At 45.2% G+C, this 25,935-nt stretch overlaps 1 protein-coding gene and 1 non-coding gene across 2 annotated transcripts in view; both read left to right on the forward strand.

Moving 5' to 3' along the window:
• Nucleotides 1–25,935, forward strand: part of Antxr1 (ANTXR cell adhesion molecule 1) — a 225,591-nt gene that overhangs the window by 124,881 nt on the left and 74,775 nt on the right. The window contains exons 13-14 of the mRNA XM_047522286.1: nucleotides 8,699–8,794; nucleotides 25,363–25,404. Of these exons, the coding sequence (XP_047378242.1) occupies nucleotides 8,699–8,794; nucleotides 25,363–25,404 (138 nt within the window). The remainder of the gene's footprint in view (nucleotides 1–8,698; nucleotides 8,795–25,362; nucleotides 25,405–25,935) is intronic.
• Nucleotides 10,426–10,499, forward strand: Trnaa-agc (transfer RNA alanine (anticodon AGC)). Its single transcript has one exon. It is a non-coding gene; the product is annotated as a tRNA-Ala (tRNA).

Genomic DNA, 25,935 nt, shown 5'->3' on the forward strand with positions numbered 1-25,935 from the left:
GGCCATTAGAGAAGTAAGAGAGGCCTTGTGTGAACTTAGGACCCAAAATCTTATACCTAGTGGATCCTTGTGTGGATTCAGGGATTGGATCAACCCCCTGAAATTGTAATAAAAAAAATTGTGAACTTGTATGTACACGTGAATGGGTACTTTTTTTTGTCACCAAATTCCCAAATGTTAAGAACTTTTGTAGGCAATGAAGAGCTGATAAAGAGTTTGTGGTTGAGCAAGTTATCAAAATAACATTTAAGGTGACCGAGTCTAGCTGCAGCGAAGAGGATGGAGTCGCTGGTATGAAGACTGGGCTGGGGAGACCAGTAGAGATGATTGCGACTGTGTAGGAAAGGAATAAACAGACTCTAAACCTGACCCACGAGACTGGAGATGAAGTAGACAGAGGCAGAGCTGAGAAGTATTTAGGTTAGAGAAGCAGGACATGCTGATGGAGGTTACGACACTGGGCAAGGAAAGATGTGGGGGAAAAGGAAAAGTCAGACTAATTTCCAGATTTCCAACTAGGGTTGCTAAGTAGTACCATTAAATGAGAACAAAAAGGTTTAAAGGGGAAAACATGAACTCGACCTGAACTGTCAGTTTGAGATATCACCAGGACCTGGAATAGGGAGAGATCTAGGTTGCGAATAAAGATTGAATTTATGGAAATCTAGATGAAAGGAAATGAGGCAGACCATGGAGAGTGCTAGAAAGAAGAACAACCCTGAACCAAGAATGGATCCATGGGTTGCACAACATTGTAAATAGACTTAATTCTGCTGAATGAAGACTCTTACAAATGGTTAAGTCACACACGCGCACACACGCACACACACAATTGTAAAGAAGAAAAAATTTTAAAAACATGGCTCCCTAGGGCATACTGACATTTAAGGGAGCTGGTACCAGGAGAAGCCCATGAGGAAGGTGGAAAGGAATAATGGGATAGGAGTCGGGTGGGAGAGTACCGTCACAGATGCCAGGGGAGTAGAATGTCAATAAAATACAGGGTGGGGTGGGTGGGTGCGTTAGAGAATCGCTCAGGTGGCTTCCAGGAATAACAGTCAGAATATATAAGCTCAGAGAGAGAATAATTTTGGTCTCCAAGCTTGCCCATCCAGAACTTCTCAGCAGCAATAAAATGACTTAAATTTCACCTTTCAAAATAAAACTTGCCCGTGCTCTGCCAGTTTTGTCTGGGCAGGAAACAGAGCTCAGAGCAGCTGCTTCGGATGGGTCTGAATTCCGCTTCAGAGCACTGGAATGTGACACCTCCTAAGCACCAGCCTTGGCCCAGAGGGAGGAGGGGGAGCAGCTAAGCAGGCTCCTGCCCCCTCCCTCCGCCCAGCTGCCACACTTCTCCAACTCCGTCTGCCCCCAGGGTCTCCTGTTGGAGTGGGTGAAGCCAACAAGTTCCTAGGTCCCAATCTCTGCCCCTGTCCCTCTCACAAACGACTGCTGAAGTCACAAGAAGGATAGACCAGCCCTGCCCTGGCCACAAGGTCTCTTTCCCTGGAGGGCTTCCAACAGTGCTTCAAAGACTTCACTTGGTTCTAGAAAAATGGACACAGGGTTGGGGGGTGCAAGGAAGAGGCGAGGATGGGGACCACAGGAAGCCCCACGTCATCTGCCACGTCCCTGGGTGCCCTGCGGAGGGGAGAATCCAAAGCAGCAGCGTTGCCAGCTCTCGAGAGCCTTCATGGATCATCAGCTATTTCCCTGTCATATTTTTGGCTGAGACTGGCTAATATCCCTTCAATGTGGCAGAATAAACCTCCTAATTCATTCTTTCATGTTAAATGTTTACAGGGCAGTACATGCATATGAAAGCATCCAACTGGCCTCAGTAATTCAGTGTGAATACTGAAAACCTATCCAAGCTAGACCCCAAAACTATGACAAACCCGGGGCCGTGCCAGCAAGGGCTTGGATAGACCCTTTATTAATAGATGGAGCTTGCTGTTGCTGTCAAAATGTAATTGTTACTCTTACCAGGACTCATTCTGGACACCCCAGGGGCGGAGGGGTGGGGGGTGCCACCATAGGTGGGCATGTGTCTCTTTCCTGCCTTGATTCTGAATAAAATGAGACATGAGGCCAAAATATGATATATGAAAGTCTCAGTGCTGCTTTTATGACTGAGTTGAAGACCTTGGCAGAGTGTGGCAGCAAATGGGTTAGAAATTGGAGCCCAGAATTAAATAGATTTACCAGCTCATCACAGGCCTGGGGCCTGGCCAGGAAGATGCACAGCCAGGGGCCAAGTTTCTGGGAGCTGATTAGCTTAAGCTTTAGGGACCCTCATTTGAACAAGCCCCTTCTAGACCTTTCTAAGGCCCTGGGAGGAACCCTTAAAATTTTGCTTTTGTTTTTCTTTAAGAGGCTCTCCCTACCCCCCAAATTCTGTAAGCAGCAGACCTCATAAAACCTTTCCTGGGGTAACTGAGGACAACCCTTCCTGTGGATTTCAGGCTCCCCAGAAAGGAGAGAGCACATCCCAATATACTCAGTTTACTCTTTCCTTATTTACTGAATGAGTGAAGAGGAAGAGACAGGCCTGGGTCAGGCACATTTTGTGCCCCCACATAGAAAGAAGCAGCAGGAGTGGAGAGCTGGTCCCTTCTTGACAGACAGCTTTTCAAGTCCAGCAGGACAGTCGCTTGGCTACACCCCATGCCATGGCATTGGGCAGAACCCAGTGCAAGCCCAACCTGGAGATGTAGGATTTCACAGTTTCTTTACGTTGGTTGAACTCCGCCTGGTCTCCCACTAATTCCTCTCCATTTGATCCTCCTCCCTTTTCCATGGCAACCCCCAAAACAAAACAGAACAGAGCAGCAGTGTCTGAGTTTCTATCGTCCAGAGGCCTGGCTCTCTCCTATCATGTTGCAAACAAGCCCAGACGGGATTCCTCACCCCCAGCCCCTGCCATGTGTCAGAAATCCAGAATCCCTAGATCCTACCCACCAAGTGGAAGAAGTTTTTGTTATTCAAGTTCCCAGATCTATACCTTAAGAACAATGCCCCCCTTGTCTTAAAAGTGATGTCCTCCTTTCAGGAGCTGGAACAGAAGGCATTAAAAAAGCCACCAGGCAGGGACTTGGCTATTCAAGGAAAGCAGTCTTCACAGATTGACACCCCAAATAACAAATGCCCAGAGGAAGGAGCAGGACTGAGCATATCCTGCCCTGGAATTTAATATTACCTGTCTGCATCCTTTACAGCAGGCCCCTGGGTAAGCACACTATATTTCAGCCTTTGATGGTGTAGAAGAAGGCTTAAAATTCCTCAATGAAGAAAATGGAGTCTCCCTTCAGGTGGAAGGTGTGCCACCCGTAGACTGCCCCCTGGACTCCGTGCTAACTTTTCAGCCCTAGTCACCAATCTGAGAGCCACCCCTCCCCTCCCCACATACCCCACCACCTCCTGTCAACATTTTTTTTGGAATTAAGGGGTCAAGTTGATATTTTAAGCTTTATTTCCATTTTTAAAATAAACTTAAGGATTTAGCTTGTGTTGGTATTTAGCTATTGGAGAAATAACAATGGTAGGAAAGGATCTCTGGCTGTTTATCTGTTGTTCTTGTCTCCCTCTGAATCTCTTTCAAAGCTTTGTGGTGAGTTACCTGCAGGGGCTGCCTAGCAAGAGCAGGTGTCAGGCACTGAGGGTTTGTGCTATGAAATCTGTCCACGCAGGTCACCTCTGCAGGCTCCTCCTGCCCCATGAGGACTCTCAGACAGAGCCTGGAGTGTGGAGTTGCTTCTAAGGCTGGGAGACCTGCTCCTGCTGAACCTGGAAGCCCAGGAGTTCTCAGAAGCCAGCTCGATCCCCGCCAGCTCTCTGAGAGGGGCCTGGGCAGACACAATTCTATAAGGAGAACTACTGGCCCAAATGGCTCCACTCAGCCCCAGGGTGGTGTCTATGTGGGCCTGGGGTCTCTCCTGTCCTGGACACTCTTTGCCCTTGTGAAAGGGGAGAGCAGAGGCTGAGGCCACACACTGGTTCTGAGTCAGGCTGTGAGCAACGTCAGCCCACCACCCTCCTGGGCTCTAATCCAGGAAGAAGCTTTCAGGAGCAGGTGGCAGCTAGTGCAGGGTGTGTCAGTAATGAGCCAGGGGCACAAGAACAGACTACAGAACTAGTTCTGTGGGTGCCAGGCAACACTCTGTGGGCCCTGGAACATTCCATATGCCTGCCAGCCCCTAGGCAAAGCCTACTACTTAGCATGTGGGGAAGGGGTTGGAGGTGGGAAGGTCTTCAATCTTGGGACTTGGTAGAAATGCAACAGGACTGGTTTAGAACAAATGGACGAATTTCATGAATGAAGCAAATTGAACAATGCAAAATACGTCTCCATGCTACATGTTGATGTATAGTCTACAGATAACGGAGCATCCTTACATTAGTTGCCAGCCCCTATCACAGGGTTATTGGTTAAAACCCCAAGCCAAGAGTGGAAGGTGGAGGCAGGGTCTGCAGAGGCCCACGTCGCTCCTGGACCTCACTGTGAATGGGCGCACTGCACCCTTGCTCTCCCTGACCGCCCTGGGCCCTGTGAGGGGTTTCCTTCCACCAGAGCAGGCGGACCGGACCCATTACAAACAGCCTCAGTCTGTGGCACAGCTGATTGGTCTTTAAAGTGCAGATATTTCTTACTGAACTTTAACAGATTCTGACATTGTAATGTAATGATGAAATGGGAGAGGGACAAGTGTCTAAAATCAGATGATAAGGATTCAAATCCCAGTTTTATAATGTGCAAATTGTGGGCATTTAAATTTCCAAATGTCCATAAGTGGTATGTGGAGGTTACATACCTTCAGTAAATCTCCATTTTCCTTACTGCAAAAGGAATAATCGTTCCTATGAGGCTTTTTTTTTTTTGTACCAAGGATTGAACCCAGGGGCGCTCAACCACTGAGCACAACCCCAGCCCCAGCCCTTTTTACATTTTATTTTGAGACAGGGTCTTGCTAAATGACTTAGGGCCTCGCTAAATTGCTGAAGCTGACTTTGAACTTGTCATCCTCCTGCCTCAGCCTCCCAAGTCACTGGGACTACTGGTGTGTGCCACCACGCTGACTGCTATGAGGCTTTTTTAAATGAAGCTCATTTAATTAATTCACTAATTTAATTAACGAGAGGATGCCTAGAAAGCACTGAGCACAGGTGGAAATGTGACTCCTAAGAGGCAGACCAAACATGACTGGAGAAACACGTGACATCGCTTTGCCCAAAACCAGAAACTCTGCTCCAGGTGTGGAGCACAGGAGGGGTTAGCTGTTGTTAGTGAGATGAGTACCGAGTGGTTTCCTGAAAAGGCCAGTGCTCAGGAATGACACTGTAAAATGGCATCCCTAAAGACTCCTTTCCCTCCTCAGGTCCTATTCCTCTTCAGCATGGACAGCAGTGTCCCAGTGTCCCCAGTTTAAAGCCACCAAGGGTTCCTCTTGACTCAGGACAAAAGCCACACTTGGCTTGCAGGGCCTGTCACAGGAGGGGTTCCGCTTCCTTTCTACAGCCAGCAGACTCCAAGGACCTTCTCTGCTACTCCGCCACCCCCCACCTGCATGACCCCAGAGCTCTGTGCCTGCCCCTCTGTGCAGGAATGCCAGCCTGTCCTTGTGCCTGCAGGGCAGCAGCTCCTCAGTGTCACCTCCTCTGCGAAGTACTAGTTCCCAGGCGCTGTTCTTCAGCACTTGGCTACTCTAATAACAATAGCCTGCTGGTTAAACTGGAGCCAAGTTGCCCACGTTCAAATTCTGGCTTCTCTGTGAGGCTTTGGACAAGTTTCTCCACCTCTCCTTGCCTAAGTATTTTTATTCAGAAGATAAGAAAAATACAATTAATGAATTCAAAATTAAATGAACTGGCATATGGAAAGCATGGTACTACACAGAAAGAATAATCCAATCCCTGCACATAGTAAGTGCTTAATAAATATTAGCTAAACTAATGACAGTTATTGTTATCATTATTGTTATCTCACCAGAATGTCAGCTCTTCAAGATAAGAGCCTGGCCCGATAGTGCTCACCTGTAATCCCAGCAGTTAAGGCTACTTTACCCCCCAGGGCCTCCTTCCCCGCGCCTTACCCCTTCCTGAGCCCCACGCTTCCTCCTCCCCTACAGCCAGGCAGAACTATGGCTCCTGAGGAGCAGACCAGACATGACTGAAGAAAAGTCAACCAGCCTCATTTTATGCAAATCCAAGAAATCCCCCATGTGTCTCTTCCCGCCACCTCAGTGAGCGTATCCCTCGCCTTTGCCACTCACTGGGCACCTTCTCCTTCCACAAGGACATAAACACACGTCCACACAGTTTAGCAGCCCTTCTGCTTCAATTTCTCTCTCCGAAGTGAAGAAAAAAAAAAAAAAAAAAGAGGGAAATTGTGTGTAATATGAATAAATGTCATGTCAAATCTGTACTAAAAGCCTACTGTTTTATAAGCTTCTCAGTGGCCAGAATCACTTCACTTTGCAGGTAAGGAAAATGGAGACTCAGTGACAACATGTGGCTTCCTCAAGTCCCTCCGTATACCACTTGGGATCTATTGAAGTGTTTATGCCCACGTTTATATTCCAAGTGCAAACAGATTTATGATCTGAGATGCTCACTGTATTCATTGTCCAGAGAAGCAGAGGGAGAGAAAATCACAGCCCAGAGTTTGATAAGATGGCTTACATGGGATTGCCCGGATGTTTCTGTTTCCATCTTACTGCTCACTAGTGCAGTGAGGCAGATGAGGTTATTACCTCCATTTAATGGAAAGTAGAGGCAGAGATCAGGAGGGCTGTCCTTGACTAACAGTAAGTTTGGAAAACACAGGTGATTTCTTCCTGTCACCACAAAGAGCTCATGTTATGATGCTATAGGACCAGAGAGTTCCCTCTACCATGGCCATGTCCACTGGTCTGGCCCCCATGCAGTCTCTCCGCCCCCTGCCTCAGCCCAGCCCGGCACCTGTGCTTCCAAGACTGTGGCTCCCTCGGGGGCAATCTGGCCTTCCCAAACCTTGGCTTCTTGCTTGGGACTGAGGGTGTTTAATTCCCTGGCTTTTTAGTCAAAGACATTCCAGAGAGTTCCAGGGAGTAAGAGCTGCCTTTAAACCTCTTCCAGTAGCCCCTGATGAACATTCAAGAGGAAGTGACTCACACCCAGCTCTGCCACTTAACCTGCTCTGTTACCCTAGAAAGGCCACCCAACCTCCCTCCTCTGTAAATGGGGCAGGGTAACAGCTTTGAGAATCCGATAGTGGTGTGAACAAGCTCCCTTGGAGGCCCTGAAGACTGTGGGTGTCATTTCAGGAAGGTCACAAGCTTCCATCCTCTTGAGCCCATCTGGGGACCCGATAGATCCCCTGACCTGCTTAAGAATCCCTGGACCCAGTGAGCTCAGGCACCAGTTGGGCACCAGAGTTTTAAAGAGTAACCTCAGCAATTTTGTTTTCTCATTCTGAAATGATAAAAGAGGAAGAAAGAAAATACACATTTTCAAAAAAGAATTAAATTATCATAAAGTTACTACCAATGAAACTACTACTAATATTTGAGTAAATATCAGTAAACTCTCAGTAAGACTTCAGTAAATACTCAGATAGGTTTTCTGTCCTTTCACTTTTGACCCATATATATAGAAATCCCCTCCTCAGTCCAAGATGTTTTCCCATGTCATTTAAATATTATTTGATAAAATAGTGGTGACATAGGACCTGATTTCATGGAAATTCCAAAATGCATTATTTAGTCTTCCCAGATTGTTAAACATTTGTGTTCTTTTCCTTTTTTTATTAGCATTAGTATTTGTGCAAACATCCCTATTTGGGGGGGCTAAAAGTTCACCTGCCAGTTTTACTTAGAAAACTTTTGAGACCCATAATAACGTGTCCCTAGGTTCGCTCCCCAGAAAGCTGTGCCCATTGGTGCTCCCAGTAGCTGGTAGGGAGGGAAGGTGGAAGAGACTTAGCCCTGTGATCTCAAGTGGCTTCCTTGAATCAGCGACCTACAGTGCTGACATGTAAAGGAACTTCTATTTGCAAAACGTTAACCACCACCTCAGGCCGCAGCAACTCTGTCTACTTTCCAGACCGGCCTAGGCACGCTTGGAAATGGGTGAAACTGTTCTTGCGTGTCTGCTTCCCTCCTCGCCCTGACGGCCACTTGATCTGACTCAGCCACCCCACCCTCACCTCCCGGGTCAGCTGCAGTCGCCCTCCTTCACTGCCGGCATCTCAGCATAGGGCGCTCGGCTTTCTAGCCATGGCCTTGGGAGTCTGCTACGTGACCTGTGAGACTGGGACTGGGGAGAAGGTAGAGCCCGGAGTGGGACTGTCCTGAGTCAGCCCAGATAGTGGCTGGAACATCAGTCCCAGTGAGCTGGGGGCTGTCACCGGACAGGGAATAATGCTTCAGGGGCAGAGGGCAGTGGTAGGCCACCTCAGTGCCCTGTAGGCTTGAATCTTCAGATTCTTACTCAAAGAGAACAGGAGGGCCTTCCTGAAAAGGCAAATCCATTTCACTTAAAAATTGGCTAAATAAAGTATGTTCTGAAGCTACTCACCCAGCGAGCTGGGCAGTTTCAGGCTTGAGCTTGGCAAATTGTGCTCTTCTCTGAGCCTCAGCTCTGCCCTTGGTGGTGGGAGTTTGGGAGGGGAAGACCGCCCAGGGTTCACCCTCTGCTGACCGCCTTTCCCTTGGCCCCACAGTCGGATGGCTCCGTCCTGGCGATCGCCCTGCTGATCCTGTTCCTGCTCCTGGCTCTGGCATTGCTTTGGTGGTTCTGGCCCCTTTGCTGCACTGTGGTAAGTGCCCCGACCTCAGGTCGTGCAAGGCAGCAGTGACCTGAAGTTCCCAGGGCCACAAGGAGGGAGAAAAGGATCAAGAACTGTAGCAGTGGGGACAAATCTTACATAGTGTATGCAATTTGTACAAAATCAACACAAACTGTCATTGATCCCTGGAAACCATGGGTAGTCAATGTGGGTTGGGATGTGAGCTGCTCTTAGGCTCAGCCTTTGGTAGGGCTGCTGGAGGGACCACTCTGGGTCTGGTGCTTGGGAATGATCCATAGCATGCACACAATATCCCAAATGATGAGTGCTATTCGACATGTAATAAATATACAGTATGTGTGTGTATGGTGCACATGTACACACACACACACACACACACACATACACACAAACCACTGATGTTTCCAGGGCCGCCATAATCTTAGCGCCTATGAGTGCCTCAGTACCTCTTCTTTTTTTTTCCAATCAAGAGAGGCACCCAACCAGGCATGGTAGCACATGTCCCAGTGACTCAGGAGGCCGAGGCAGGAGAATCGCAATTTTAAAGACAGCTTCAGCAACCTAGCAAGGCCCTGAGCAACTCAGTGAGACCCTATCTCAAAATAAAATATTAAAAATGACGGGTTGTGCCTCAGTGGTTAAGCATCCCTGGGTTCAATCTCTGGTGAAGAACAAGAAGGAGAAGAAGGAGGAGGGGGAGGGGCGCCCACCTTTATTTCATTGATTTTAGCTAACATTTATAGAACCCCCTTCCTGTCTCAGAACCACAGCTCTAAGCACTTTGGCTAAAAGATCAGTAAGAACCTACCTCCTCCCATCACTGTCACCTGGAGTCACAGTGTCTCCCTAAAGAGCTTAGGACCTGCAATAACCTGCCCTGTTGATGGACTTCAGTGCCTAAAGGATATGTCTGATCATCAGTTTCTATTCCCTGGTCCCTAGACTGGAAAAAGCCCAAATAAAGTAATATCCAACTAACGAGTAACATATGAACTCAGACACATCTAGTCCACCTGTACCCTCCCTGGGAGTTGGGGTGGGTGCTGGACAGTGGGTTGGAAGCACCACCCCGCTCGGCTGCCAGGGCATCATCTGTTCTCTGTATTTTAGTCCTTCCAGGCAGCAGCCGGCAGGGTAAAGACAGGGACCCTCTCCAGGACAGGGGCTTGTCTCGTTTTATCTCTGATACTCCAGCATGTAGCACACAGGCAAAGGACTCATGTCAGTGTGCAGAACTGAACTGAACCCAGACCACAGACACGTAAGGCCCCGGACTTGAAAAGGAGGGGAGATGCCTTCGAACGACATTTTAAAGAGGTGGCAAATAAATGTGATGAGCAACCCAGGCAGCCAGGATGGGGACCATGTGGCAGAAACTTCTGGAAAGGGGTGATGAGGCAGACAGAACCCGTGTGTGCAGAGACAGACCCAGGACAGACACAAGTCTCCCGTCAATTGATACCATCCAACCGGACTGATCCTCCCAAGATGTTAGACAGATTTTCACCACAGCAGCTCCAGAAGTTAAATGGAGTTTTAAATACTTAAAGCCATACAACCATTTTATTTTGAGGGTAAAAAAAATCCCCATGAGTCAGCAAGAACCCTTTCTATGATGACTCAAAAACAAGCACAGGGGCTGGGTGTATAGCTCAGTTGGTAGAGTGTTTGCCTAGCAAGCACAAGGCCCTGGGTTCAATCCCCAGCACCACAAAAAAAAAAAAAAAAAAAAAAAAAAAAAAGGCGCATTTTCAAGTCCCTCATTCTGAAGGAAAAAAAAAAAGTCTTGCAGCAGGCTCTTAAAGAAGCAGGTGGACAGGAATGATGGCAGCAATCAGGGAACACCAGGACATCTACCGTAGTACTCTCCACCTAGGCCCTTTGGTTTGTACAGTTACCTCTGGGTGGGAACAGTTGAGAACAATAGGATAGCCAAGCAATGCTCCACCAGCTTCTGACTGTTTTCTTGGGCAAGTTACTTAACCTCTGTGTCTCAGTTTCCTCTTTGGTATAGTGAGGACAATGAAAATCTGACCTCACAGGTAGATGGCAAAGATTTAAGGAGTCTGTGTGTATTAGAAAGCACCTAGCGTGGAGTAAAGGCTGTGTATCATTATTATTATTATTAAAAAATGCTTAACTGCAATAGGAATCTATTTATGTCCTATAGCATTCAACATATATTGGTAGGAACTATTTCTCAAAATAAACCTTTCATTATTAGAAGCAGTATTACCCAAGGTCAGATTGTTTTGCAATATTCAAAATATTTTTCAATGAATTTATCTGGTTAAGTCCCGGTTGCTTTGGAAAGCAGCCCAAATGTCTTAATGTGGTTTGATTTTGTAAGTCCCTGAGGATTTCCTTATGAGGGAAGATCCTGGAGATTAATTTTCCTGTTTATAATGTCCATAAAAACTGCCCCCACCTTCTATTTCTGAAAGCTGGCCTGGGCTCCGATGCTTGATGTGCCCCCAGAAGGACTTGTTGATCATTGTCTCCTTGATGAGCGATGATGTTCTGAGGGGTCAGTCATGTGCTGTCTGGACGAGAGTATCAGGAAGGAGGGCAAGCAGGAACCTCCCCACAGGCCCCAAGCAGAAGATTCTGGAAAGTTTCTCTACCCTGAGTGACAGCACTCCTCACCAGTCCTCTGACTGAGAGAGGACTGTTGTCCTTGTAAACAGTGGTCCCCAAATCTCCACCGCTCTCCCTGCCCCTCCATCAAGTATGAGAAATGCCCCATGATATAGTACCAGAACTGTCTTGGTGTCACAGGCAAAGCCAGAAAGAAGGAAGGTCCTGCAACTTGCGGGCTGCGGGCTGCATAAAGCCAGTCTGTCCCCTGCGGTGTTCTCTTCAGAAGTCATTCAAAATATTTGACAGTCTGCAAGGCCCACCCCAACCGAGCCAAACATCAACCCCTCAGTGGCTGAATATGGGGAAGGGACACAAGGTCCTGGAGGGTGACTGGGTGGCAGAGCAGGCCCTCACGTACCTTCTAACTGACCATAAAGAGCATTTTTTACATGCATCAACCAACCTGGCCAGACTAGGTGTAGTGGATGCAGTCAGACCTGCCCTCTGCCTTGGCATGCTTCTTGCTTCCAGCAGATCCTGCCTGGAGGAAGTCCAATGAGGGAGCATGGTTGGTAGTGACTCCCCATCACATCTTGCTTCTCTTAAAGGACCCCACTCTCATCTGGGCTCTTAACTTCCAGCTGAATGGGACCTGAGTTAACTTATTATCAGCATAGCAGAATATAATCTGATGGAAAGAGAGGGAAATGACCCAGATCAAAACCTTCATTACTTCCCAGATTGGCTCTCAGTACCCACCAGGTGTACCTCTGGCTTCTAAGAGTCCAACATTTAGTGTCACTAGCACCAAAAAAAAAAAAAACACTGAAAGGGAGAGAGGCAATGGACTTGGCACTCTCTGGGCTTGAGTTCCAAAATGAAAATTCAAATGTCATTGTTCTACCAGAAATAAATGCTCACCACAGTTGCACAGGGGCTGTTGCCAGAGCTCCTCAGGTCATGCCAGACCCACTCCATCGACTCACAAGTTAGGATCAATATTATGGAAATCTCCAAATTGAACTTTTCAAAGAGGAAGAAAAGGAAATTTGAACAAGAAGAGGATCATGAGAGAAAGTTGAAATGTATTGGAAGAGTAAATGTTATAAATAACTTGGCTATTTACAGAAAAAATAAAAGTCAGCAATGATTCAGTGATACTGGGCACTACACTGTTTTAGAAAGTACAGGCTGCCCTGAGAGCTCACCCTCACCCCGCTGCCAGGGTGAACCTGCAGCCCAGCCAGGCTGAAAGCGTGATGCAAAATCCATCACATCCTGCCCCTGTTTCAGCAGGCAGCGAGACAGGGGTCAACTCTGCTTAGCACTAGAGATTGACTCCTCCGTATCAAAAACCAGTGCTTCCTGGTCTCCTCATCTACTGAGTCCCGGGGGACACTCGCAGGAACACTCTCAATTCCTTACCTCCACCCCCACTTGGCCTGCTCATCCCTACACCCAGACTCCCACAACTCTGTGTTGTCTCCTGCTCCCAAGACTCTGATCGCCTTGGGAAAGAATTGCCCCAGTGTGCTGATGGGCTGACGTGCCTTGATGAGGTCTTCAGCAAACCCCAAGCTCATCTTGACAGATAAGAATCCCCCCAACTGTGCCCCTTCTCCTGGAGATCATCCTCCTCTTCTGGTCTTCCGTGCTCAGCAGACAACCTGCTCTTCTACTTCAGTGAAAATACAAAGGCTGTCCCATGACCCACCCTTCCCCTCCCAGCACCCTCCTTTGGGCGGCCACCTTCCACCTCCCTCTGCTCCCCGGCCAGGACCACCCTCTCTTTCCATGTGTCTTCTGGTTTCTGTCCCTCACTTCAGCCCTTCCTCTGGCATCTAGGCTTCCTTGCTCTGCCTACAAACATGCCAGCTTCCTTCATCCTTTTAAAAAAAAAATGCCTTCTGCCTTATTTCTCCTTCAAGCTCACTTCTCCCTCCTCTCCCTTCTATTTGTTTTCAGAGCATCCACAGTTCACAATTCCTCTGTTCAGTCCTCACCAGCAGCACCCTGACGTCTGTCACCATAATTTCTCGAATCCTCTGTTGGAAGCATATATTCCCCAGCCAGTGGTCTCTGCCCGATTCTCGTTCTACTTTATCTCTTTCAGCAGTAGACACTGTTGATCTCTCTCTTCTCTGCACTCTCCCCTCTGCTAGCCTTCGCTGAGTCTTCTCCATCTCTGTTCAGCTTTACCCCATGCCCTTTGAGGTCTCTTCTGCCTCTGCTTGCCTCTCCATCTCTGGTGTTGTCTTTGACCCTCCTCTCTGTGCTTTGTCCTGGGCAGAATCACCAACTCCCATGACTTCAATTACTTAATGTGATCACCCATCACCAGCCTTGGCTCCAGAGGACCAGACCACATGACAGGGGCCCCGTGGACATCTCACATGCAGGCATCTCACCTCAACATGTCCCAAACTAAACTCATCACAGTATTCTCTAAACCTGCTCTTCAACAACGGAAGTGACACTAAGCTGCCCAGTGCAGAGTGACCACTGGTGCCTTCGGTCACGCTTCATCTGATGTCACTTTAGAGTGTCTTCAGTGCATCCTCCTCTCACACCTCGTCTTGCCTCTCACACCCCTCCTCTAGCACACGCACAGTACCTAACCCTGAGCAGTTGTTTACAACACAGTGAGGAATGAATGAACGAACTCCACTGCCTTAGTCTATCTAGGGTTCTCCCACTTAGGCTCTTTCTTTCTATCTGCTCTTTCAGTCTTTCTCATCTTCGCTGTAGAGATTTTTCTACAGAAGGAAAATCAGATCATTTGTCCTATTCACTCCTCTGCCCAAATCCTCTTGACTACTCAGTTGCTCCCAAATTTCCACCTCCTTGATATGGCATGTGTAGACTCTTCCTAACCTGGTCCCACTGCTCCAGCCTGGCCTGTCCCTTTCCCCTCCTGTGCATGGACTACCTTAGCACTGTGCACTGATAATGTTATTATAACCGTCTGCTTCTCTGTCTTCACCTGTCAAGGTGAAGCTGTTGGAAGCTAGTGCCATAGACCCTCATAGCATAACATAGTGCTTGACTCAAAACTCTGAGTAAATCTTAGAATTCATTGAGAAGTTGAATGAATGGAGGGTCATCTCCAGGCACACCCTTCTCTATGGAGAAATTTGAACATACCACATGCTTCTTTCCCATGATCTCTTGACTCATCGTGTTTCCTTTTGCTGAAATATTTTCATCTTTCTCGAGTCTGTCAACAATTCCTCTGTCTTCAAAGTCATCTCAATGATTACTCACTCCATCTCAGAGCTTCCTGCACACCTCCCCCACCCCAGGGAACATTAGCTGCTGCTTCAGTTGGTTTCCCGAGCACTTTTTTCACACCTGTCTTAGAGCATTTGTTCATCCTATCACGGTAGTTATGTTTTATGTGTATTTCTGTCACTATACTCTGAACTCCTTCAGGGAAAAAGAAGTACAAAAAAATAATTCCCAAATGGAGTATACAGGGCTTAGTACATCATTTGTTTTCCAAACTGTACTAAAAGGCTGTCAGCTGGGAGAACAGTTTAGATACAAAAGAAATTCACACATAATTTGATGGAACTGTATTAGATGATGGTTTCTTGAGTGTTTGTATTGTTGTATTTCAAAACCTACATATATGTTAGAGGCAATATTTATATACATAAATATTTCATACAAAAAATATCCATTTCTTTAAGTCCTAGAAACTTGCCCAATTTATTAGAAGGGTAATTGTATATTGGGAATATGAGTGGAGAGATCTTACTATATTTTGCAAGATGAAAAATGTGGAAGTCAGTTGCACAACTGTTTGAATACACATAATGCTACTGAATTGTGCACTTAAAATAGTAAGATGGTAACGTTTATGTTTTGTGGTATTTTCCACAGCTATAAAGAAAAAAAAATTCTGCTATGAGCTTGCAGTTCTTCTGCAACTAATTAAACCTCCATGCTGCTGAGGTCAAATCAAGACAACATTTTCCTGTTCAAATTACAGCAAATATTTTTATTCAGTCTGTTAGGAGATGATCATGCATTCAGAATTTCCCCCTATATAAACAAAATTCTGTTCCCTTTCATTTTCAATGGCCTCATTGGTATCTTATGAATAGTTTTTGAAAGAATTATATAAAGGATCATGTTTAATTCATTTTATTGAATTTCAAGGATAGTTCAACAAATAAGCCTATTGGACATCTCCAGTGACAAATTGCAAGGGGAAAAATTAATTGAGCACTTGATATGCCTTAAATCGAAATAAAAATAAAGTCCTCAAATCATGTTCTCCACACCTTGAAGCATAACATTTAATTTATGGGGCCAGAAGATAACCAAGCCTAACATCAGCAGGGGGATTTGCTGTCAGTTTGTTTAATTAAAACCTGATTCATTAAAACTCTTGGAAAAAAAATAAATAAATAAAAAATAAAACATGATTCATACAAACAGCTCTTCATGCAAGCATCCTGGGCCTAGCCTAACAGTGCTTTCTTGATCCCTTGCCAGCCTCCACCCAGTCCCTTCTGAGCACTTTGCACTCTGCAGCTGACGAGCTTAGTTTTCACTACGCACAGCTCCGCCGTAACTTGCCTTGCCCTCCCCCCTGGACCTGCACTTCACGCCCCACACGCCCAGTGCTCTCTCATTCCCACCTCTCCCTGATGGCTCCCCTCATCCCTTGCCTTCTAACCCACCCACCGCTGTCCTCAGGCCTGCAGGTGCACTAGAAAGAGGCAAGCTCTCATCAAAGATGATAGTTTCCAATACCACGTCTTCTGTTAGTTAAAGGAATGAGCACATCCATCCATTTCTAATGGCAACGATATCATGTCTACGGTTGCTTCCTTCCTCTTACCTTCTGTAAGTGAATCTATTCCCCCGTTCCAAGACTCTCTGTCTGTGGTTCTCAAATCTGGTCATATATTGAAATACCTGAGGGTTAATATGCTGCAAGTAAACAGGGGCAGCTTTTCCAAACTACGTCCACAGGACAGTAATACCTTACAAATGTGAACAGGCACACTTCAGAACAAGAGGTAGTGAAGCAGTAAGTTTGAAAGACACCATTAGACTAAGTTAAATAATTACATTGGTTGCAGGACATGTCAGAGCCTTAAATAGGATAGGTTGCATTGTAAATCTCCAAACTTATTCTGACCCTGGAACTCTTTCTTAGCCTATCCCTACCCAACCCTCCCAAACACTGACATCTGGAAGGACACTGGTATTCTACCAAATATATTTGGTGAACACAATCCTACAGAATGTTGAAGCAGCTGAAGTCTCTGAATTCTGAGGAACTTCCAGCCTCTTTCCTGCCCTCCTCAGAGGCTGCACCAGTGCTAGCAAGCTTGAAAATACTGAGAACATTATCAACACATCCTGGTTCTCTGTGTTCCATGCTCAGATCCCACTGGCATTGCTAGTGGTTGGAACAAGCTTGCCCATAACCCAGGCAGAGTCCAAGACTCCTCCACCAAGCCTCAGAAATTCTGAATTCATGGATTTATTCTACAATTCTACAATTTCAGTTTGCAGTGACCCTGAATGTCATCTAAGGGAGAATATGCATGGCTGCTATTCTGAATTACCATTTAAGTCACATAGGGCTCATCAAATCACATTAAAATTCCTGCTGATTCTCACTTAAATATTGATGAATGTAGCCTTTTAAACAATCCTAGCTTCATGAAGATAAGAGGCCAAAAATCATTTGAAATTCAAATTCCAAATGGAAAAGAAAAAAGTTGATCTCATTTCTTTGAAAACATCTTGTTCTTTATTCGAGATCAACACCCTTGGCACAGCCTTTGCTAAACTTTTATAGTGTATAAGTACTAGGTTCAGGCAGAGCTGGGACAGAACTGACCCCCCATGCCAGCTTCGATCACTTGTGAGGTTTCCATTAAAATGTATCAGTCTATACAGTAGAAAGAGCCCTTCATCACCTATCAGCTAGCCGCTCACCCTTCCTGAACATTTTCCATATCACATTGCTCATTTTCCCTTGGTTTCTTGACTTTTATTAGAATTTTTACCTATAAAGCTTGGGAATACGAATGGAAGGCTAGAATATAAAAAGCAAGCATTCCTTCAGTCTGTGATATTAAAGCCCCTTGCCAATGGCTTTTTGATCTGAATTGGCATTTCTTCTACCAACAACTCTGTTCTGATAGCTTTTACTCACATAGAACCTACCTGGCAAGGGAAGGGAGGCAATGGCTGAGTTGGCTGTAAGAGATCAACCCAGAAGTTCAAGGATAAGCAATGGATTTTTTTGAGACTCCAATTTTTTTTTTCCCCATCAGAATACATGATTTATTTGAGCTAACCCCACAGGGAATGCAAGAAATAATCATTTATAAAAAAAAATCAATTATGCTTGACTACACTATAAAACAAGAGCAAAAAACATAACCTGTATAAATCAAGTAAGAGTTGTTTTAAATGTAGAGCCAGACTCACAAGAAAATAGGAGACATTTCCAGGCCCAAAGTGAAGAAGGATCTGGAATCAGAGGATCAGCTGACCCTAAGCAGTGGCTGTCTAAGGGGAGAGTTTCTGATCACAGTGACCTATAAATTTGATTTAATAGACTTTCCTGGGTTTACAAAACTTGGGAATTGGAATTGAGTCTTCTGCCTGAAGTTGGATCCTTGAGTGAAAGGAAGAGTTTGAAGTGTGTCCCTGAGAATTCCTGACCATAACCTCTCAGAGTTTTAAAGTTCAAATGTACACTACTTGGGGTTCTGTACATCATAAGCAGAGAAGAACTTAGGTATCAGCAGGAGGAATCTTAAATCCTCTGTTGGGTTTGTCCCTCAACCCAAACCTCATCAGATTCTCAGGATAAATGCAAACAACACATGAGCAAACAATCTAAAATTACCCAAAACCCAAGGAATATTATTGCTCAGACTCCTCAGGGTTGTACTATATATATATGGAAAGCACCAAAGACCAGAAATCAGATAAAGAAGTCAGGCCCTGTCAGCAGTATTTCCTTTGCTCTCTCCAAAGTTAACAATAGTTGTTAAATAGCAGATGTACTGAAAGTTCTGTAAATGTCACTATTGTCCCATAACATGAAGTGTATCCCCAAAAATATCACTGCATTATGGAATTTTGGCCCATGAAAATAACAGAATTAATGGTTCAGAGCAGAATATTCGAAACTGTACAGTCTTATAAAAACAATATGCTAAAAAGAATAATAAACTCAATAAAACATCCCGCTCTTTTAATATCTTAAATTCTTAATAAAAGTGCTACAGTTAAGATAGCCCTGTGCCTTGATTTTTTAAAAAAATAAACACACAAACTGTCCTTGTGGGTACGAGTGTAGAGCTGTACTGTTCTTGGAATTACAGATGAGTCTAGGAATGAGGTTCTTAGGACCAAGTGTCACAAAACTAGAGGTGAATGACTGTGACTCACTGTCTTGTCATTCCTAATGCACTGGCTTAAAATAGAAAATCGGCTTTTGTTGTTTTGCCAGGTTCCTTTTTCATTAAAATAATAATAATAATAATAATTAATAATAATAATAAAACTTTGTGGTTCCGAATAGGATCAAATGCTATGAAAGCACGATGCCATTGCTCAGCATTCCAGCCTGTTCTTCACAAGCTTCTCCTCCCCTGTAAAGCAAATGTAGCCTCCAGAGTTCCCCTGTCTTTCCTCTGGTTTCCGGCAGGGTCTCCTGTGAAGCTTCGTTACACCTGCTGCTCTCACAGCCTCCTGCGCTTTCTCACTCTCCCCAAGCTAAAGGTTCTCCTCCTCTATCCAGTCCCTGGTTGCTATAACCAGGGCATACCCTCATATCGAGGATGCTACATAAAAACTTCTAAGAAGACAAGAAATCACACACAGGAGCACAACCTTTGTTTGCATTGCACAAGGGTAAACAGACGTGAGAAACTGATGAGAGGTGTGTGCATTTTGCATCGACTTTCCCAGGTCCTTAGTGGGAGCTGGACAGCATCTTAACATTAACCTGATGCTACTCAGTGGCACCAAATATAATCACCTCATGATTTTCAGCATATAAATGGTTAACATTATGCTATGTGAATTTTCGTACCACCACTAAAAAACAAACAAATGAAAAATCCAAAATATGTATTTACATCTCCTTTACCTCTGAGAGGGGGAAAAAAAACCCAAAAGCCCTATTTTAAGCTAACACAAATTCACAGTTCGGTGTCTTTCCCAGTTTACCTACCACGTGTGATCAAATTCACATGTTGCATAACTGTGTGGTAATAGAGACCACACATACTTTTCAAATTTTAGGACGCTTTCTTGGAAATTAGTTTGCGACACAAAGCTGGGAAGTGGAATCTTGACCCTCAAAGCAGTGAATTTACTTTGCAGCTGGGGCTTAGGGGCATAGAATGGGACATAGGTGGTATTCAGAAAATAACCGTGATTAATCATTAAGTCCAACCCATGAAACTAATGAATTGTCAGTTGGGGCTAAATGCAGTTTAATTACTAAAGAATCATTTAGATGGGGGATTGAAAGATCAGAAGTGAGTCATGCATCATGTATTAAGTGCTTACTTGAGAGGCAAGGAAGTTTAGAGCCATCAGAAATGTTGCCATTCCCATTCCCTTAAGAGGAACACCCTCTCATTCATTCATTCCAAAAACAGTGACTGAGTAACAAGAACTAAGCTATGTGTCAAAGAAAAAAACTGACCAAGTATACCTATGTCTTCTAGAGGCTCAGAATCCAGAAAGAGATGCAAACAGCTCAGGAAGTTAATTGGTAATGGTACTGCTAGTGAAAGATCTGATCCCCCGATTCCCAGGGAACCATTTAGCTGGAATTTTCTCAGTACTGGGTCCAGGATGCAAGGCCATACCATTTCTGCACAAAGGTGAATACAAATGCTCACTGGAGGAAGCAAAGGGGTACCTACAAGAAGAGCCCATAGTCTCCTCCGATGCAGTTCTGTCTTCCCCACAGCGGGACATTGGAGGTCTTGGAGAGCCCAGAGTTCCTGACAACAGAACAAGGACCATTGTTAGAATGAAACATTTTCAAAGCTGGTGTTTCTTCTTGGCCATAAGCCATTATCAGCAGAGTACCTGTAGAAGTGTCTGGTTTGAGGCAAAACATAATACCTCCCTACATATTTAATTCATGTGTAGTGTTGTTAGAAATAAGCTAATTCACACTTCTCAAATGTGGTCCACAGACCAGCAGGGTCAGCATCCTCTGGAAATGTCTTAGAAATGCAAGTGTCTGGCCCCAGAGCTGCTAATGAGACCCCAGACAGTGCAATCCAGAACATTTATGCATAAGAAACCAGCCAGGTGATTCTGATTCTCAAAAAATTTGAACTCACTAACTAAAATTAGAAGACAGGTACCTAATTTTGCTCATAGAGTAGTTATCTCAAGCAGTTCTCTTGGGCTTGATCTGAATAGCAGAGTTGCCTGTGTGTAAAGGAAGTTTTCCTTTGCAGCAACCAAGAGACCAGGGCTTTGGTGCAGAGGAGGTACAGGAGATGTCCTGAATGCAGCTCATACAAAAGGAACACTAGATGCTAAATACAGTTTAAGAGGAAAAGAGCCAATAAAGAATTCCTGTTTAGACCCACATCTAATGCCACAAGATGAACATCTTCTCCAGGAGCTTGTCCCTATTATTCTATAGCCAACTCCTGTCACAGAGGGAAGAGACGGGTAAGAGGAAGAGGAGAGCTATAAAGTCATGGTGGGGGATTTCTTAACAAAGTGACAGAGACAAAACAGGGGACCCAGTTTGTCCTCCTGCTCCTCATGTAGCCTGTCCCTCAGCTTTAAATGAGTAAGCCATTGTAGCCATCAGCTGGAGGAAGGAGCACCCATGTTAAAATGTGGATGGACCACGTTTGCATTCAATTGCACAAGACCACAGCAGTAGAGTTAGCAAGAGCAAAGAGAGACAAGGAACAAAACTTCAAATTAGGAGCAAAACTTCAGTGCTTTGAGAGAAAAAAAAAAACATAACAAGCAAAATGGACTCACCAGATGCTTTACAGAGGCCCTGCAGTTGAACTTGATTCATAAAGCCCAGTGGTTTAACTCTGCAGGTATCAGATAGGCCCTGGCTTATGGGGTCTTTCTGCTCTATTTACACCATTCTATCTAAATCTCCACATCTTCCTTCACTGGCGCTTCCAACAGCCACACTTAGGGGTGCACATAAAACCTTGAATGTTTTCAATCAATTAGAAGTAATGTTTCAATTTTACAAGATTTTCAATTTTGTCTGGACTTTTCTGATTTTTTTTTTAATCTGTACAACAGTCTTTGTTGGATCTGGCCCCACCTCATGTCTGCCTGAGCAGAGATAGATTAGCTCAGAATTCAAGTCACTGATAAGAGAGGCAAGGAGATGCCTCTCCCAACTTAGAGAAATTTCAAGAAATTCTCGGGTAGCAAAGAAACACTAACAGGATCCAGAAGTTTCATCCATCTCATTTTCCTTATCCCCTTTACTTCACCAGCCCAAATATTAATGCAAAAGGGACTCTAGGGCAGCTCTGCCATAGAGGCAAAGGGTCACTTCCTGACCACCCTAGTCTAAAGATGGTCTAAGTGGGGAAGCGGGGCTGGCCACCCTCAGCACTGCATTCAGTTCTCCCACATCAGGCCTATAAATATACTTGTCGGGGAGTTTTCCTTTTAAATATTTTATTAAGGATCTCTTCAATCTTAACCATCTTCTCCTTGTCTCTCCTAATGAGGAAGGAGCTGAAGAACAGAGGAACCTCCCCAAACCTGCACAGAGCGGGAAATGGGTCAAACCCAGCCTGAGTTCTGTAGCAGATGCTAGCTTGCATTCTAGGTAGAACTCAAGACTTTCTGATCATGCTAGTTGGAAGTAAAGAATCACACAATTTACCTTTTAATTATGATGTAAAATGCTACACACACACACACACACACACACACACACAGATGGTAAAAGTCCACAATGGGGACTTTGCTCATTCTGAGAGATTCTGGGGGAGATGCACTTACTGGTGATTGATCAATAAACTGGGAACAGAGCATGCAGGGGTTCAACTGAGCATGGAGGGGGAGGTGAACAGTTAGGCAAAAGACACTGCAGCTGAGAAGGACGTGGAAGGAGCAGGAATTGTGCACAGCAAAGAGGAGAGAAGATGTGGAGAAGTGATGGGACCAGTGTGCACGTTTCTTCTTGCCCCCACAGGAAGCCATTGTCAGGTTCTAAGTGGTGATGCTGAGCTCAGACCTTTGAGATGTGTGTTGTTAAGGCCGCTCTGTGGTCAGCCTGGCTGCAGTGGTGCTGCAGGCTTGAGAGTGATGCAGGCTGTTGCCCAAGCAGCTCTCAGGCAACACAGGCTCTGGCTGTCCCTGAGAGGCACCAAGGGGCTGACATGTCCCTGTGCTCAGAACACTCCTTTGGGTGGCCCATGTGTTAGTCTTGGCATGAGAATTTGGACCACTCACCAAGAGCCCATCCAGCTTCACTACTTGGAAATAAATCATCTCATGACTTCAAGTTCAGCACGTCTGGATCACACTAAAAGTTCTCTTGCCATCCTATGGGGCAAGCTGCTCCCTGTCCCCAGGGGCAGGGTAATGGTGCATGGACTTGAAGCAGTGGGAAGACCTCTTGACACCCAACCAATGAGACCAAATCAGAGAGATCCAATTCCTGTTCCACTGAACACATTGGCCTTTTTTCAGAAGTTGAAGTATCCAACTTACAACGTGTCAATATGGAATCTGAATTACAAACTAGTCCTCCTTTGTTTAATATTTAATAAATCATGCATTTTGGCATTGTCTTTGGGTTCCCCTAAGAGTCTGGTACAATGCAGGATATAGTATAGATAATTCAACAAATATTTAATAAATTAAATGAAGCAACCACCCCCCAGATGGGTTGGTCTGAGTGGTGGGCCACTTGGTACTGCACTTCCTGGTCATTGTCATGTGCTGATACATACTGCTGGCTCCCCTTCAACCCCTGGCCACTCTCTGGACACCAGCCTCCCATCTCACTCATTTTATGAAGCTCTGTTTTCTTGGCACTTCCATCTGGAACCCACCATACCTAGCCATCTGGTATATGCAAGGGGTTACTAAAGATGTAATAAAGGCAAGAGGCAGACAAGAAAGGAAGAGTACTAATAATTTGCCCCATTTATAAAGCACTACCTATACCAAGAGCTTAAAACACACATGAGTGTTCATCATGACTCAGCTCCTGCAAGGATAATGTTCTTGCCCTACTTAACAGATGAGGACAGTGGAGCTCAGAGAGATTGAGGGATTTCCAAATGCTGACAGTCAGGAGAAGGCAGCCTGAGGTTCATGTTTGACAGTTACACTGTGTTTCCATGCAGGGAGGGAGCAATTACAGCACTGTGAAGGCAACAGCCTGTCTGCTCTGCCCCAGCCTCTTCATGGCCAGGGAACTTGGCATGCACATGTGAACAGCACCCTTTTCAGCATCTGCCTCTGTCCCCAAACATCCTGCTCTCCCTCTCAGTCTCCTCTCTTCATCTCAAATCACTATCCCTAACTCCTCACCCCTCCAGTTTCCAGGCATTTCCTGTTTTAAAATAATTTGTTGCTTCTGGGATGATGGGAAATTAGCATTGGGCAGTCACAAGTCCTCCCCAGAGACCTCCTGGAGGAATTCTGAGCCAAAGTTGAGTGGGTGAACAAAATCATGGCTTCCCACAGCAGCCAGGAAGTGGAGGCAGATGAAATGATAGCTCAAAACCCCTGGAGGACTTTATCTCTGCCTCTTCAATTAATTGAATTCCATACTTTCAGATGACTGGTATCTCAGTCCACAGGCTGAAGTTGGTAGGTCTCATCATGCAGAGATGACATTGCAGATGAGGGTAGAGTAAGGGACAGCAGTGGAGATCAGAGCCTTTGTGAGTTCTCAGAATTGTGGAACCAGAGGAGATATATGCTTGTTAGGAGGTGAGGAGATTGATGCCAGGGAGGCAACCTGGCCTACAGCCAGGGACAAGCTGTCTTTCTGGAAGCCTAAAGAATGAGTCCCATGGATAGTGTCTGAATACCCATCTACAAAGTGGTCAGTCCTGATGCTAAGACATCAAAAGAGATATATGAGGAGCTCTGCACTTACCAGAAACCCTCCAAAGAACACACTGCATGTAGAAGACCCAAAATCCTGATGATAAACTTGGGTGAGGATAGGGAGTTCCTGAGGGACAGAGTGGATCAAATAGATAAAGGCCAAACTACCATGTAAGACATTCTAAATTCAATTAACTGCAAGGACTTTCTTTTTATGAGTAGAGTAAACAAATTGGGGACAAGCATGCCATCCAGCCATCCTCCCCTGACCTTCTCCCCCAGGTCATCCATCCTCTCATAGATTAAAAGGGGTTCCTAACTACTTGCCTGCCCAAAATGTCCATGTGTCTCTCTTTAACCCTGATGATGGGCAACTGCAAAATACTGTCTTATAAAATTGTTAATCAAATGTTTGTGACCCTAAATGTCAGTGAAAAGGAGATATTCCACTTTTGCTGCCTTCTGTCAGGAATTGCTGTGACTGATCAGCCCATCCTCTCTTCATGGGTATCCACTGAGGCCAGCAACATACATGGCTTGTCTCAGCAGCACCATCTTAACTTCTGTCATGTAACCATTGTTTGTTAGACAGTTGGATAAAGGGAAGAATTCTTCAATACATGAAAGATGAGTAAATGAGTGAATGCATTTGCAAGATAGCTACTTGGGGAAGAAGTGAAACTCTTACCTGTTAAACATATATCTCTGTACAAAAGTACATTAAGAATGGGTAAATGCTCTTAACTAACCGAGCTATTCTGTCCAGATAGGTCATGGCACTGATTACATCTGCCATGCTTGGAGGCATTCCCATGGTAATGTGGCCATGCTTCCAAGGCAATCTCTGAAAGCAGACCTTATAGAAAGCAGGTAGCTAGAGATTTTCACTGACCTATTCTTTGTTTGTTTTTCAGATTATCAAGGAGGTCCCTCCACCCCCTGTTGAGGAGAGTGAGGTAAGTGGCCAGAGCAGGGTACAGCCAGGTGGGCAGGGTGGCAGGTGGGGTGGAAAGAGCAAGCAGAACTGGGTCCCACAGCGTGTGAAGCAGCAGGAAGTGAAGCCTTTGGCCCTTTCCTAACCATGAACATCAGGAACTGAACTAAGCAGGCAGCCAAAGACAGAATATCTTCATACAAAGATAAAATTTGAGGTTTATACATAAATGTTTTTATCAATACAGTTATTTAGAGCGCTGAGGTTCCAATTTTTCCTCTTAAACATTTTAGGATTCTCTTCTCACTGCAGACTTACACCGTATGTGTATAGATCGGGGCAAACTTGCCACGTTCTTCAAATAATCATTGGTTCCAGGAACAGCCCAAAGCTAAAACATTCCATTTTTCTTTAATTTAAAACAGTATTACCTAAAGATGTGCCAGGCAGTAATGAAAATATGCTGGAGGAGGATATGCTAATATCCTGGCCTTAAATCCTCATCATCTAAAGAAAAAACAAGTTCAAACTCTACCACTAACTCATCCAATAA

Source organism: Sciurus carolinensis, chromosome 13, assembly GCF_902686445.1.
Source record: "Sciurus carolinensis chromosome 13, mSciCar1.2, whole genome shotgun sequence".
Taxonomy (NCBI): Eukaryota; Metazoa; Chordata; class Mammalia; order Rodentia; family Sciuridae; genus Sciurus; species Sciurus carolinensis.